Here is a 13311-nt window from a genome sequence, read left to right as displayed (position 1 = left end):
GATGTAGTAACCATGGTTAAAGAAATATTGGCCTAACACAATACATGAAATTAATCTGCCCCCCCCCCCTCCATTAGTAATTAATTCTAATTGGGCTATCATTTTCAGTCACTTTTTATGACTGCAGTGAAGAGAAATATAATATGTTGTCTCCCTATTGTTTAATCCTTGGCTGGCCTGATGCGTGTAGATTTTTCAGCTAACGTGAGAGCCAGGTTAGACTAAGCTAGTAAGCGGGAGACTATGAATTCAAGTCCTGCCTTAACCATAAAAGCCAGCAGTTCATTCTGTCTCTCATCCCAAGCCGTTCATTCTGTCTCTCATCCCAAGACACAAAATTGTTGTTATTTTATTTTTATTTTTATTTATTTATTTTGTCCAAACACAATAATACACAATGAAGGTTATAGAGGATATAGTAGAGAAGAAACACAAGATGTAGGAGAGACTATAGGACAGGGGACGGGAGGCACTCAAGTGCGCTTATGTACGCCCCTTACTGACCTCTTAGGAATCTGGAGAGGTCAACCATGGATAGTCTAAGGGTAAAATGTTGGGGGTTAGGGGATGATACTCCAGAGTCCGATAATGAGTTCCACGCTTCGACAACCCGATTACTAAAGTCATATTTTTTACAGTCAAGTTTGGAGTGGTTAATATTAAGCTTGAATCTGTTGCGTGCTCTTGTGTTGTTGTGGTTGAAGCTGAAGTAGTCTTTGACAGGCAGGACATTGCAGCATATGATCTTGTGGGCAATACTTAGATCATGTTTAAGGCGTTGTAGTTCTAAGCTTTCAAGACCCAGGATTGTAAGTCTAGTTTCGTAGGATATTCTGTTTCGAGTGGAGGAATGAAGGGTTCTTTCCTTTTGTTGTGAGGAAAATAGGAGGAAGATGTATGGGATGTGTTCACCGCCTTGAGTTATTTGTAGAAATAATAAAGGAGGGATAAAAACAAAATAAATAATGTTCAGAATTCTAAATAAGCATTTATTCTAATCCTTTTAGGTGACAAAGATTTGCCTTCAGCCAATCAGCCAAAGAGCTTTCTAAAAATAAATGCTTAGCTGTCTGTATGGGCTAACACATTTGTGTATATGGAGATGGGCCATAGGCCAGTAATGGCTAACCTTTTTTGGTTCACGTGCCAAAAGGGGTGTGTGTGTGTGTGTGCTAGCATGCGTGCACATGCTCACACCCCTTCCCTCCCACGCACGTGCACCCCCCAATGTTGACACACACGCATGCCCACAGGCCTTTCTGAAGCCTGGTAGGTGAAAAAAATGCCCAAACAGGCAAACTGGAAGTTCGGAAAATGCACTTCCAGTTTGCATGTTATTCTGGATTTTTTGCACTGTGGGGCTTCAGGAACTTTCCCTGAACCTTCCGGAGTGCAAAACACAGCACAATTGGCAAACTGGAAATGCATTTTTCCGAACTTCCGGTTTGTCCATTGGGGGATTTTTTTGGCCTCCGGGGCTTCAGGGAAGCTTTCCTGAAGCGTCCATAGGATGAGATGGCTTTTCCCAAGGCTGAAAATCAGCTGGTGCGCGCTGGAGCTGAAACATGGCAATGTGCCCTCCAATATGGCTCTGTGTACCACCTGTGGTAGGCATGCCATAGGTTCGCAATCACTGCTGTAGACCAGGGGTAGGCAAAGTTGGCTCTTCTATGACGTGTTCAACTCTCAGAATTCCTGAGCTAGCATGATTGGCTCAGGAATTCTGGGAGTTGAAATCCACAAGTCATAGAAGAGCCAACTTTACCTACCCTTACTCTAGACTGTTCTCTCTTAAGTATTTACTTTTGTGCAGATTATTTTCAGAAAGCATGATCCGATGGTATACAATACGTTTCATAAGTATCAATCCATGCAGGTCAGTTACCCAAGGGTTGCCACGGCCTTATACAGTATTTTAAGCTCTATTCTGCTCTTACAGTCAAGTTGGCAAATATTCCAATTCCCCCCCATCCCCCTTTAACCTGATATTTTAATCCTCTGTAATAATTTGGAATTTAATGGTAGGTAGGCCTTGTTTTCCTTGGGTGTCTGTCTATCACTTCCTTGTACGACACCAAATAATAAAGTGTGATTCATTTTAAAGTAACAAGAACTTTTACTAACCCAGACTAGAATAGTAGCAGCACATTAGAATGGTGTCCTAATACACTGCTAATACACTGCACAAAAACATAAAGGGAACACTAAAACAACACAATATAACTCCAAGTAAATCAAACTGTCCACTTAGGAAGCAACCCTGTTTGATTTGATTTCATTCATTCAGATCTAGGATGTGTTATTTGAGTGCTCCCTTTATTTTTTTGAGCAGTATAGTCTACAAGTAAATAAATGCACCTGCTCCCGACTTAAAGCCTTAAAAATGCCTGTACCCCAAATACCACATTTAACCTTTTGTTTCGTTAGAGACACAAACTATCTCCCCTTCATTTTTTTAAGCAGTATGTTAGCCCACCACTACCACAAAAAATATTTGACCCAGATATTTTCTATCAAAACAATTGCAGAGAATCTTATCTCCCTCTTCCTCCTCGCTTGAGGAGCCTCAACCTCATGTTCTTCTTCCTTTCCAGGGGTAGGCTAGTGTGGCTCCAGAGTGGCGTGAGCTTCCTGGACAGGTCACCACCTGGATTCTCAGAAGAGAGGCCCACTGGACTGACTATGAGTGCCTCAAGAGAACACACCCAGCCTTAACATCGCCTGCCGCGAGGTTTGCAGCCATGAGCAGGTAGGAGCCATCTGCATGGCTGAGCTGGATTAAAGGATCAGCCAGCTGTTTGCTGTTTGATGGGGCACTCCTGGTTTTGTTTAGTAGGGCAGAGCTGCCCACTCAATTGGGAGAGGAGAGAGTGAGGGGACTTGCAAATCTGACTCCCTTCAGCTCCTTAACCTACCAGCCTTCCGGAACGCCGTTAAGGCCTGGGACAATGAATGATTGGGTATACAAATGTTACTACAAAGGTTATTAATTGTCTTTATATTTTATTGGATATTGTAATTTTTACACTGTTTTTATATGTTGTTAGCAGCCCATAATCCACTGGAGTTGGGCGGCATACAAATCTTGTTAAATAAATAAACAAACCTATCTACCTACCTACCTATCTATCTATCATTCTATCTATCTATCTACCTATCTATCTATCATTCTACCTACCTACCTACATACCTACATACCTATCATTCTATCTATCTACCTATCTATCTATCATTCTATCTACCTACCTATCTATCTACCTACCTACATACATACCTATCATTCTACCTACCTACCTACCTACCTATCTATCTATCTATCTATCTATCTATCTATCTATCTATCTATCTATCTTCTGCTGGTTTAAGCCTTGGTCTTACTAGTGTCCTAGTTCAGACAGTGCCCAGCCTTCTGCCCACCCTGTTTTAGACGCTCTCTGTCTCCAGCTACCTGTTTGCTCTCTTTCTTTTGAATGACCCCCCAACTTTCTGCCTCTCCCCCAATATCTTAGAATAGAATCTTGGGAGTTAGCTCTTTTATGACTCTGCTACTTTGGACAGTATAAATTAGTAAGGAATTATATTGGGAGATTTTACTATCCTATTTTTTTTTTTTTTTTAATCCATCGTAAAAGAAAATGGAACTCACTCCTACCTGGAAGTTGAGGTAGTGGAGTCCCCAAAGTGTGGTTCTGTCGGTTTGTGTAGCTTGGCCCAAAGCCATTCTGTTGCTGGCTCAGCTAATAATAACTCTCACCCATGACACAAAGCCTCTCGCAGTCCTGGAGCTAATCTTACCTTTCCCTGATAGGAAAGGCTCAGTGGCAGGCTGTTTATTCTGCCAGAGGGTTTACCTGGGGAGTTGGGAGACTTTAGAGGTGGGGACACAGTTTCAGACGCCAGGTTTTTGAACAAGGCTAAAGGTGAAAGCTCATGTTTTGTTTGTCAAGGTAGCAGAGCAGACGCCCTAAAGACGCCACAGCTCCTCCAATGCTGTCGGGCCTGTATAAGTAGGCCTCATCCTTCTCAGCTTAGAACAGTGATGGCGAACCATTTTTTTCCTCGGGTGCCGAAAGCGCGTGTGCTATTGTGCATGTGTGAGTGCCCACACCCATAATTCAGTGCCTGGGGAAAGCGAAAATGGCTTCCCCCACCCTCCTGGAGACTCTCTGGAGGCCACAAACAGCCCATTTCCCAAACTCTGGTGGGCCCAGTAGGCCCATTTTTCACCCTCCCCAGGCTCCAGAGGCAAAAACACCATCCCCCATCCCCTCAGAGACTCTCCGGAAGCCTAAAATTCTCTCCCAGAGCCTCCAGGAGAACCGAAAAACAGCTGCCTGGTGCACACATTCACATTGGAGCCGAGCTAGGGTAACGGCTCGCGTGCCAGCAGATATAGCTCCTCGTGTCACCTGTGGCACCCGTGCCATAAGTTCGCCACCACTGGCTTAGAATATAGCCCCAGCTCAGTGAACTCAAGTTACCCATCTCTTACATTTCCATCCCCACAAATACTACGGTAGCTAGGATCCTCTCCTGCTGCTGCTCTCGATGCTCTTTAACCACTGTGGTGCCTTCCATCCTAACAGGTGCCCAAGCGCTGAGGGAGCACAATGAATGGCGGCGATGATTGCTCTGGTGTGGATCGAGGTGGGCGCCCGGCAGTCACACCTGTGCCTGTGGGCTGGCAGCGCAGGGTGGAAGAGGGCAGGGTGTGCTACATCAGGTACAGGCTGCCCCCGACCCACCTACTTCTTTCTCCTCTACTCTCCGCTGCTGCTTTCACGCTCATCCGGCCTGTCTTTTCTTTCTCCTAGTCCTAGCGGGACAAGCTTGGCTTCACTGGAGCAGACTCGTGCGTATCTGCTGGCGGACGGCACTTGCAAGTGTGGACTGGAGTGTCCCCTCAACGTGCACAAGGTAGAGAGGACCGAAGAGAGAAGCTAATATTGAGAGATTTGGGGGTAGAATTTTTTTATTTGCCCAAGTGGAAACAGGCTATATGTTCAGAAAGATCGTGCAGAATGCAGCTGCGGCCGCGAGAGCAATCATGGGCTTCCCAAGGTATGCCCATGTCACACCAACACTCCACAGTCTGCATTGGTTGCCGATCAGTTTCCGGTCACAATTCAAAGTGTTGGTTATGACCTATAAAGCCCTTCATGGCATCGGACCAGATTATCTCCGGGACTGCCTTCTGCCGCACGAATCCCAGCGACCGGTTAGGTCCCACAGAGTCGGCCTTCTCCGGGTCCCGTCGACTAAACAATGTCGCCTGGCAGGACCCAGGGGAAGAACCTTCTCTGTGGTGGCCCCGACCCTCTGGAACTAGCTCCCCCCAGAGATTAGGATTGCCCCCACCCTCCTTGCCCTTCATAAACTCCTTAAAACTCACCTCTGCCGTCAGGCATGGGGGAATTGAGACGTCTTCCCCAGGCCTATATAATTTATGTATGGTATGTTTGTGTGTATGTCTTGTTTTTAAATAAGGGGTTTTTAGATATTTTTAAATATTAGATTTGTTATTGCACATTGTTTTTATTATTGCTGTGAACCGCCCCGAGTCTACGGAGAGGGGCTGCATACAAATCTAATAAATAAATAATAATAATAATAAAAAATCCCCACAAGCGTAAGAGATTAATAACACGTAACAAGAAATGTAGGAAACTCTCACAGCAAATCAGTGGGTCCTTCTAGGTTTTCTAGCTGGCTGATAAGAGCTTTGTAGTTTCAGCCAGGTGTGTCTTTCTCAGTCTTTGTGCCGGTGGCAGGAATGGAGCTTGGGGACATTTACATACAAAGCATGTGCTTTATCACTGGGGCATTATTTCTTACTAGTTCAGGTGACAGATCAACTAAGAACATGATTTGCCGCCTTAGCTTTCCAGCTTCTGTAATCTTGCCTAGGCTGGCTGGGAATATATGTGGCACATCTGGAGGACACCAGTTTGAGGAAGGCTGCCAAACTATTTTTTTTTTAAAAAAAAATAATTTTTATTGAATATAAACATTAAAAAAAATACATTTAAGACATTAAAATACAGACTTTAAACAAAACCGTACAGACAAAACATTAAAGGGGCGGCATACAAATCTAAATAATAATAATAATAATAATAATAATAATAATAATAATAATAATAATAATAGTAATAGTAGTAGTAGTAGTAATAATAATAATAATAATAATAATAATAATAATTTAAAAAAATGCACAAACAAACAAGAAAAATACATTAAAGCTTTGTAACCCTTTGGAACTATTGTATGTGCTTTGGGTGGTCTTATTATTGTCAGTAGGCTAGACTCCCTCACTCATTATACACTTCATCGGCAATTAAGGTCTGTGGGAGAGGCTTTTCTACACACACACACACACACCACCACCACCACCACATCACACTCTTAGCTTCCTTTAAATGGCCAAAAAAAGGCTGAGCCTTCCAGGTAATGGAAAAGCAATTCTGAACGATTACTTTTAAAACCCACTTCTTTCTAAAAGCAATCAAAACACACTCTTCCATTTGTCTTTTAACTATCAGTTTTAATCTCCTTTTTAAAGTCGTTCCTTTTGTGCTCTGCATTTTAATTACAGCTAGCTTCTATAAGTACACACATGTACAGAAAGGCAGAATGGTTTGGTTTGTGGTCCTGCACACCCTTAAACCCAGGGAAGGCAACTTCTTCCAAGCCAGGCACCATACCTGGTCTTTGAGTAGCTTGCTGTGGCTTGCGCTCAAAAAAAGTTAAGAGTTGAAGCCTAGAAAATGATGAACTGGGTTTCAGTTCACTCAGATTAAACACAGATTTAAATGATCATAGCATGTATTATCTGGAGCTGGAGGTTAGGGTTAGGGTTAGGCTCATCCAGTTAAATCCCCCTGAAATCTGGAAAGTCCTTCTGAGAAATTCGTGAGGTTTCTGATATTCAGTTACAGTCCCGATTCCTACTAGAACCAAAGAGTGGGTAAATTCCTGCTCTAGCGCCTTTTGTCAGATGAGGGAAGGTGGGGTATTCAGTCATTAAACCTTTCCCCATTATGGTTAGGTTTTCAACTTCGACCCCGCAGCAATGGTGATTGGGAGTGAAGGCAGCAAAGGAGACCAAGACATGACCAAGCTCTGCAATCACCGGCGGAAAATTGTGGCAATGGCAACACTTTATCGCAGCATGGAGAGCCATGGACCGCTGGGCCTACCACACCTGGGGCCAGGTAACTGTATTGTTTGATGAACGGCCTGGTTTGTTTTCTTCTTTCCCTCATCTGTTCTTTGTCCCCTTGCTTCTCACTTGGCCTTTTGCTTGGGGTGAGCAGGAGTCTGAATAAGAATTCTGGATTAACCTTTTAAATAGAAGCCATGTCAAGGTCGGATGGTCGGTCAGTCTATATGTTTGTCTGTCTGTCTAATTTATTTACTGCTCATCAAATCTGAATAAGAATTCTGGATTAATTTTCTAAATAGAAGTCGTCAAGATCTATCTATCTATCAATTTTTCTGTCTGACTGTCTGCCCGTCCATCCGTCCATATCCATCTACCTACCTACCTACCTCTGTCTGTCTGTCTGTCTGTCTATCATCTCTCTCTCTCTCTCTCTCTCTCTCTCTCTCTCTCTCTATCTATCTATCTATCTATCTATCATCTCTATCTATCATATCTATCTCTATCTCTATCTATCTATCTATCTATCTATCCATCTATCTATCATCTCTGTCTGTCTGTCTATGTATCTTTCTGTCTGTCTGTCTGTCTGTCTATCATCTATCTATCTATCTATCTATCTATCTATCTATCTATCTATCTATCATCTCTATCTATGAAATTTATTTGCTGCCCATCCTGCAACAGTGGTTCTGAATGGCAAGCATAGGATTAACAGCATCAAGCAACAAAAATAAAAAACATAAATAACAATGATAATACCACTGATAGTAATAATTCCACAATAATGACATCATTGGCACAATTGTCTTAAAACGGGGAACAAATATGCCTCTGAAGGTGTGAAATGTGATGAAGATTCTACCTTATTGCTAAGGTGGAGAAACTGTTGCTTATGATTTAAAAGGCTTTAAAAGTTGCTTAAATGAAGCTTGATTTTAGATAATGTTTTTGCCCCTCCTATCTAATCTTCTGTGTTGTCAATCCATCCAAGCTGCCAGTCAGCCTTTTGCTGTAAATTGAGGCTTCCTTTTTGTCCTTCCTTTTGGTGAATAATCAACTTTTCCTTTATTTTATTTTTTTCATAGACTTTATTGATTTTCATAAAAATTAACTAACAAACAAACAAACAAACAAACATTTAACATAAAATTGGGGTTGCAATTCCCCCTCTTATCATAGAAGTCAAATTTCTTTACAGAAAAAAGAATACATTGTTAATACCTTAAGTTTACATAGTAATTTAAATGAAAAGAAGAAATTTTATTCAACCTTATACTAAAAAAACTTCATATATAAACAAGATAAAAAGAAAAGGTAAGTCATTGCGATGTATTTGCAATTTTCACATAAATTTTGCATTTAATTTTTCTTTTTGTTTATCCATATATACACCTTCTTCCAAATCACATAAAATTCTGATTCCTCTTGGTTGTTTAACCGTCTTGTCATCATATCCATCTCAGCGCAATCCAATATTTTTTTGATTACTTCTTCCTCTTTGGGAATATTTTTCCCTTTCCAATTTTGCACATATACTATTCTAGCCGCAGTCAAAATATGAATAACTAAATGAAGAATATCTTTCTTATATTTCTCTTTAGTTATGCCCAGTAAATAGAATTCCGGGGTTTTTTCTATCTCTTGCTTTACTATTTCTTTTATTATTCTTTCTATCATTTTCCAGTATGACTTAATTTTACTACAAATTCATCATTGATGATAGTATGAACCTATTTCTTTCTTACATTTCCAACATAATCACCTTTTCCTCTATTTACAGGGGCTGGAATGACTCTGCCACCTCACCCGGCCATGCCAGGGCCCAGCACTTGCCTGCAGCAGACTCTTTCCAGCAAAGCTCCAACCAGCTTGCCCAAGGGGCTGGATCTCTCCTTGCAATGTCCCTCTGATCGTTATGGCAGCACCTGGTCCGGTCCAAGCTCTTCCTTTCCCCGCCATCACAACGCTTTCTTTGGGGACGTCTTCCCGGGCCGCCTGCCGCCCACTGTCAATGGCGGTGCCCGCCCAACCTTCCCGTCTGAACTGAATGCTGCCGGGGGTTCATTCCTGCCCAGCAAGACCTCAGCAGATGCATCACCCCGGCCCTTTTCATCCAACAGTTTCATTTTCCCTATGCCAGACGAGATGGGGCCTGGTCAAGAGGGAAGCCCCTGGAGTGGTCGTGCCATCCCTCTTGGGTCGCAGGCGAGTACCGTCGGCTCACCTGCCGCCACCAGCCTCTCCTCCATTTCTTCGTCAGCGGGCAGCGCCGAGCCTTCTCCGCAGCGGTCACGGCACTCCTCCGCCTCCTCCGAGCAGGGCCCCTCTGGACACCGCCTGGCTTCCAGGCCCTCCAGCTTGGACGCAGCATCCCCGACCAACGCCTTAACCAACCAAAGCAGCAATAACCTGCCCTCAGTGCCCTTAGGAGCTTCCCCAGAAGGCAAAGGCCCGCCTGGCCTGCTGCTCCTCCCTCCACAGGGCCCAGGCTCTTTCCCAGCCAGTAGTTTGTTGAGCGCAGCCGCCAAGGCCCAGCTGGCCAGCAGGGGGCGTCCTGACGAGCTGGCTGCCAGCACTTTACCCAACCGCTTGCTGCTGTCAGTGGTGGGCGGGCGGACACCTCGGCGGCAACGTCGCTCCCCCACTGTCCTGCGCCTGCTCAAGGATTCCCACGCAGGGCAGGCAGGGGCCTCCCATCCTGAGGAGACGCTGGCCCGGCACCCCTGGCCTCGGGACCAGCCCCCCGGAGGAGAGGCCAAGAACGGACCCCCAAGCTCAGCCCCCCCGGTGCAGCCGTTGGCCTCTCTGCTCAGCCTGCTGGCTCCTCCAGGGAGTTCACCTACCCCAGGCCTGCCCCCACTTCTCCAGGCCCCTGCGGCCGACAGTCCCAACCCTTTGCCCCCCTTCCAGGACTTCAACAGCCAACTCCTCAGCCTCTTTGGTCAGCTGGCTTCTGCGTCTTCCGAACAGATCTCAGGGAGCTCCCCACAGCCAAAACCTCCCACCTCCCCGCTTGCATCCCTTCCAGGTAGGTTTGGCCGGGGAGGTGGCTGTCATTGTGTTTTTCTCCTTCCCCAGATTGGGACAGCCGTCTGAGGGCCGCTTCTCCCGGTGATTGCCGGCCCCATAGCAGTCACGCCTCCTGATCGCCTTGCCTCCTTTTCCTTGGCCAGGGAACCAGATATTATCTCGGCTGAACCGAAAGGCCCTGCCCGAGCGGGATTGCCATCTGATCCTTTTTCATCATGCAAAGTTCAGGCTGCGCAATCCCAAATTTATAATCAATGCTTCTCACCAGTTACAGAATTCTGGTTCAGACGATAATTTACAACAGGTTAATGTTTGGGCAAAAGAAATATGTATGGAATTCAGGAGGTGGGCATTGAATAATCAGAGGTGCCCATTAATCAGGCATTTGAACATGGGCTTTTGTTTTGTTCAATGTTACCCAGACAGAAATAGCTGTGGGAGACGGTCTGCGGTGTACCCCATTCCGTGAAAGTTTTTCTGACACCAACCTTTGTTGTGGTACATGTGGCTTACACCTTGGCACAAAGGGCACAGTGAACAACCACGCGTGGTTTAATCCTTGTCCTTTGCAGTTAGATAAATTGCTGGGTTTTTTACTGCCAGATTACTGGTAGATGTGCCAGTTAAATTTTTTTATCTACCCGTCTTGTAACTTACAATTTATTAGATTTGTATGCCGCCCCGAGTCTTCGGAGAGGGGCAGCATACAAATCTAATAAATTATTATTATTATTATTATTATAATTATTATTATTACAGATTGTGGAATGGAAGAGGAGCAGTGACGAGGAGTGGTTAGTCCTGCCCTTAAAATAATGCCATTCTAACTATATTCTACAGGTGTAGAAGGTGCATTCACCAACTCACTCGCACCCTATTAGTGACATTCATAGTAGGGGCAATTAAAAATGGAAAAGTAGCTCACCAGTGCTGCCGTAGTAATACAGTACTTATATCATAAAAGAAACATGGATTGGATTCGCCTGCTATATTAAACCCGTTTTGTTTTCATTAAAGGCTTGCTGAATAAGCTGCAGTCAAGTGGGTTTATACCAGTGGTTCTCAACCTGGGGGGTCTGGCTATGGCGTTTTCCGAACTTCCAGTTTGTCTGCTGGACTGTTTTTCACACTCCAGAGCCTTCCTAAACCCTCCAGAGTGCAAAAATCAGCACAATGGGACAATCTGCTTTTCCAAACTTTCGGTTTGGCTGTTTTTTCACCATCCCAGGTTTCAGTGAGTGCTGTGCACATGGGGACGGGGGGATTGTGCTCGTGGGCAGGGCATTGCAGGGGGAGTCCGCATGTGTTGGGGTAGGGAGAGATGTGGGCAAGCACCCAATACACACCCTTTTGGCATGCAAACCAAAACAGATTCGCCACCAATGCCCTAAGCCAGTGATGGTGATCCTTTTTTCCCTTGGGTGCTGAAAGTGCCCGCACAAGTGCCCACACCCATAATTGAATGCCTGGGGAGAGAGAAAATTGCCTCCCCTGCCCCCTGGAGGCCCTCTGTGGGCCAAAAACAGCCCATTTCCCAACTTCTGGTGGGCCTGGTAAGCCTATTTTTCACCCTCCCCAGGCTTCCTTGGACCCTGCAGAGGGCAAAACGACCCTCCTCCATCCCCCTAGAAGCCCACTGGAAGCCGAAAATGCCCTCCCAGAGCCTCCATGTGAGCCGAAAATCAGCTAGGCAGTGCTCACATGCGTGTTGGAGCTGAGCTAGGGCAACAGCTCGCGTGCCGGCAGATATGGCTCTGCGTGCCATCTGTGGCACCCGTGCCATAGGTTCGCCATCCCTGCCCTAAGCCTTTAGCAAGATGCTCTGTGATGAATTTTCCCCTCTGTATAGCCCTTCAAATATACAGGAAGCCCGGCATCCAAAAAAAGTTGCTCCCAGCCTACATTGCCCACTGTAAATACTTATGTAAAGAATTAAGTGGTGTAAGTGTCTGCTGAGACTTTGGCTACAGGTGACACCGGCCAGGTGCTCTGGCTTGGATGTTTCTCAAAAGGGCCTCTTCGAAGTACAGTACAGTGGTACCTCTACTTATGAACTTAATTCGTTCCGTGACCAGGTTCTTAAGTAGAAAAGTTTGTAAGAAGAAGCTATTTTTCCCATAGGAATCAATGTAAAAGCAAATAATGGGTGCGATTGGGGAAACCACAAGGAGTCTGGAGGCCCTGTTTCCTCCCAGGAGATTCCTAGAGAGGCCCCACGGAGGCTTCTCCCCGCCTTTTCCGGCCCTGTTTCCTCCCAGGCCTGTTCTGGTTACAGTTTCAGTGGAAAATGGTTCTTGAGAAGAGGCAAAAAAATCTTGAACACCCTGTTCTTATCTAGTAAAGTTTGTAAGTAGAGGCATTCTTAGGTAGAGGTACCACTGTGTATTCTGGGGACAAGCATCCCTTGCGGCAGAGTTGTGGCCGTTCCTGTGATTGGTGATGCCTTTTGTTTTCTTCCCTCCAGGTGCTGCTGCTGCTTCGGCTTCACTCATGACTCCCAAAGCCCCTCCCACCCCCAGCCCGGTTACTGTCGCCACCAGCACAGTGGAAGGTGGGGGCGTGGGCTGCCCGCTGCCCACAGGCACCGATCCATTCCCCTTCCTGGCACAGGAACAAGCACTGCCGTTTGGGAATGCTCTACCTCCCGGGCTCTTCCCCCTGGGCTCCTTCCCCTTCTCGCTGACCTTGGGCCCGGAGACGCCACTTCCCCCTCTTAACCTGCAGGAGGAGCCAGACGGACAGCCCCTGTTGCCTCTGGTGCTGCCCAGCCTGGATTTGCTACAACAGCCAAGTGGGCTCCTGGCATCCCTGTTGGCGCTGCCAGAGGCGGCTTGCGAAGGGCAGAGGGAAGCGTTGACGGCGGAGCCATTGTTGGAGCCCTTCGCCAGCTTGCCCGAAACTCTGCAGCCCCTGCTCTTCCCAGCACTTTCCACCCCTTCAGCTGTCCTAGCTTTAAACTCGGCACTGTTGGCAACCAGCCTGGGCACCTCCGACACAGGACCCAGCCCCACCCAGGTAAGAGGTTTGCCCAAAGGGCCAGTTACTTTTAGAGGTTTTTCATTTTGTTGAGAGGCGATGGGATGGGGCGGGAAGTGCATCACTCTCCCTCGTTCTAA

General features: G+C 45.9%; 1 protein-coding gene across 1 annotated transcript in view; it reads left to right on the top strand.

The window, feature by feature from the left end:
* The first annotated feature begins 2661 nt into the window (after window positions 1-2661).
* Window positions 2662-13311, top strand: part of MBD6 (methyl-CpG binding domain protein 6) — a 30688-nt gene continuing 20038 nt past the window's right edge. Inside the window, exons 1-6 of the mRNA XM_070740922.1 lie at window positions 2662-2749; window positions 4587-4723; window positions 4815-4917; window positions 7049-7214; window positions 8946-10193; window positions 12660-13210. Of these exons, the coding sequence (XP_070597023.1) occupies window positions 4611-4723; window positions 4815-4917; window positions 7049-7214; window positions 8946-10193; window positions 12660-13210 (2181 nt within the window). The 5' untranslated portion in view covers window positions 2662-2749; window positions 4587-4610. The remainder of the gene's footprint in view (window positions 2750-4586; window positions 4724-4814; window positions 4918-7048; window positions 7215-8945; window positions 10194-12659; window positions 13211-13311) is intronic.

Source organism: Erythrolamprus reginae, chromosome 2 (assembly GCF_031021105.1).
Source record: "Erythrolamprus reginae isolate rEryReg1 chromosome 2, rEryReg1.hap1, whole genome shotgun sequence".
In the NCBI taxonomy this organism is placed as follows: Eukaryota; Metazoa; Chordata; class Lepidosauria; order Squamata; family Dipsadidae; genus Erythrolamprus; species Erythrolamprus reginae.
Note: the sequence above shows the minus strand (reverse complement) of the source record. Positions and strands in the feature narration are given on the sequence as shown.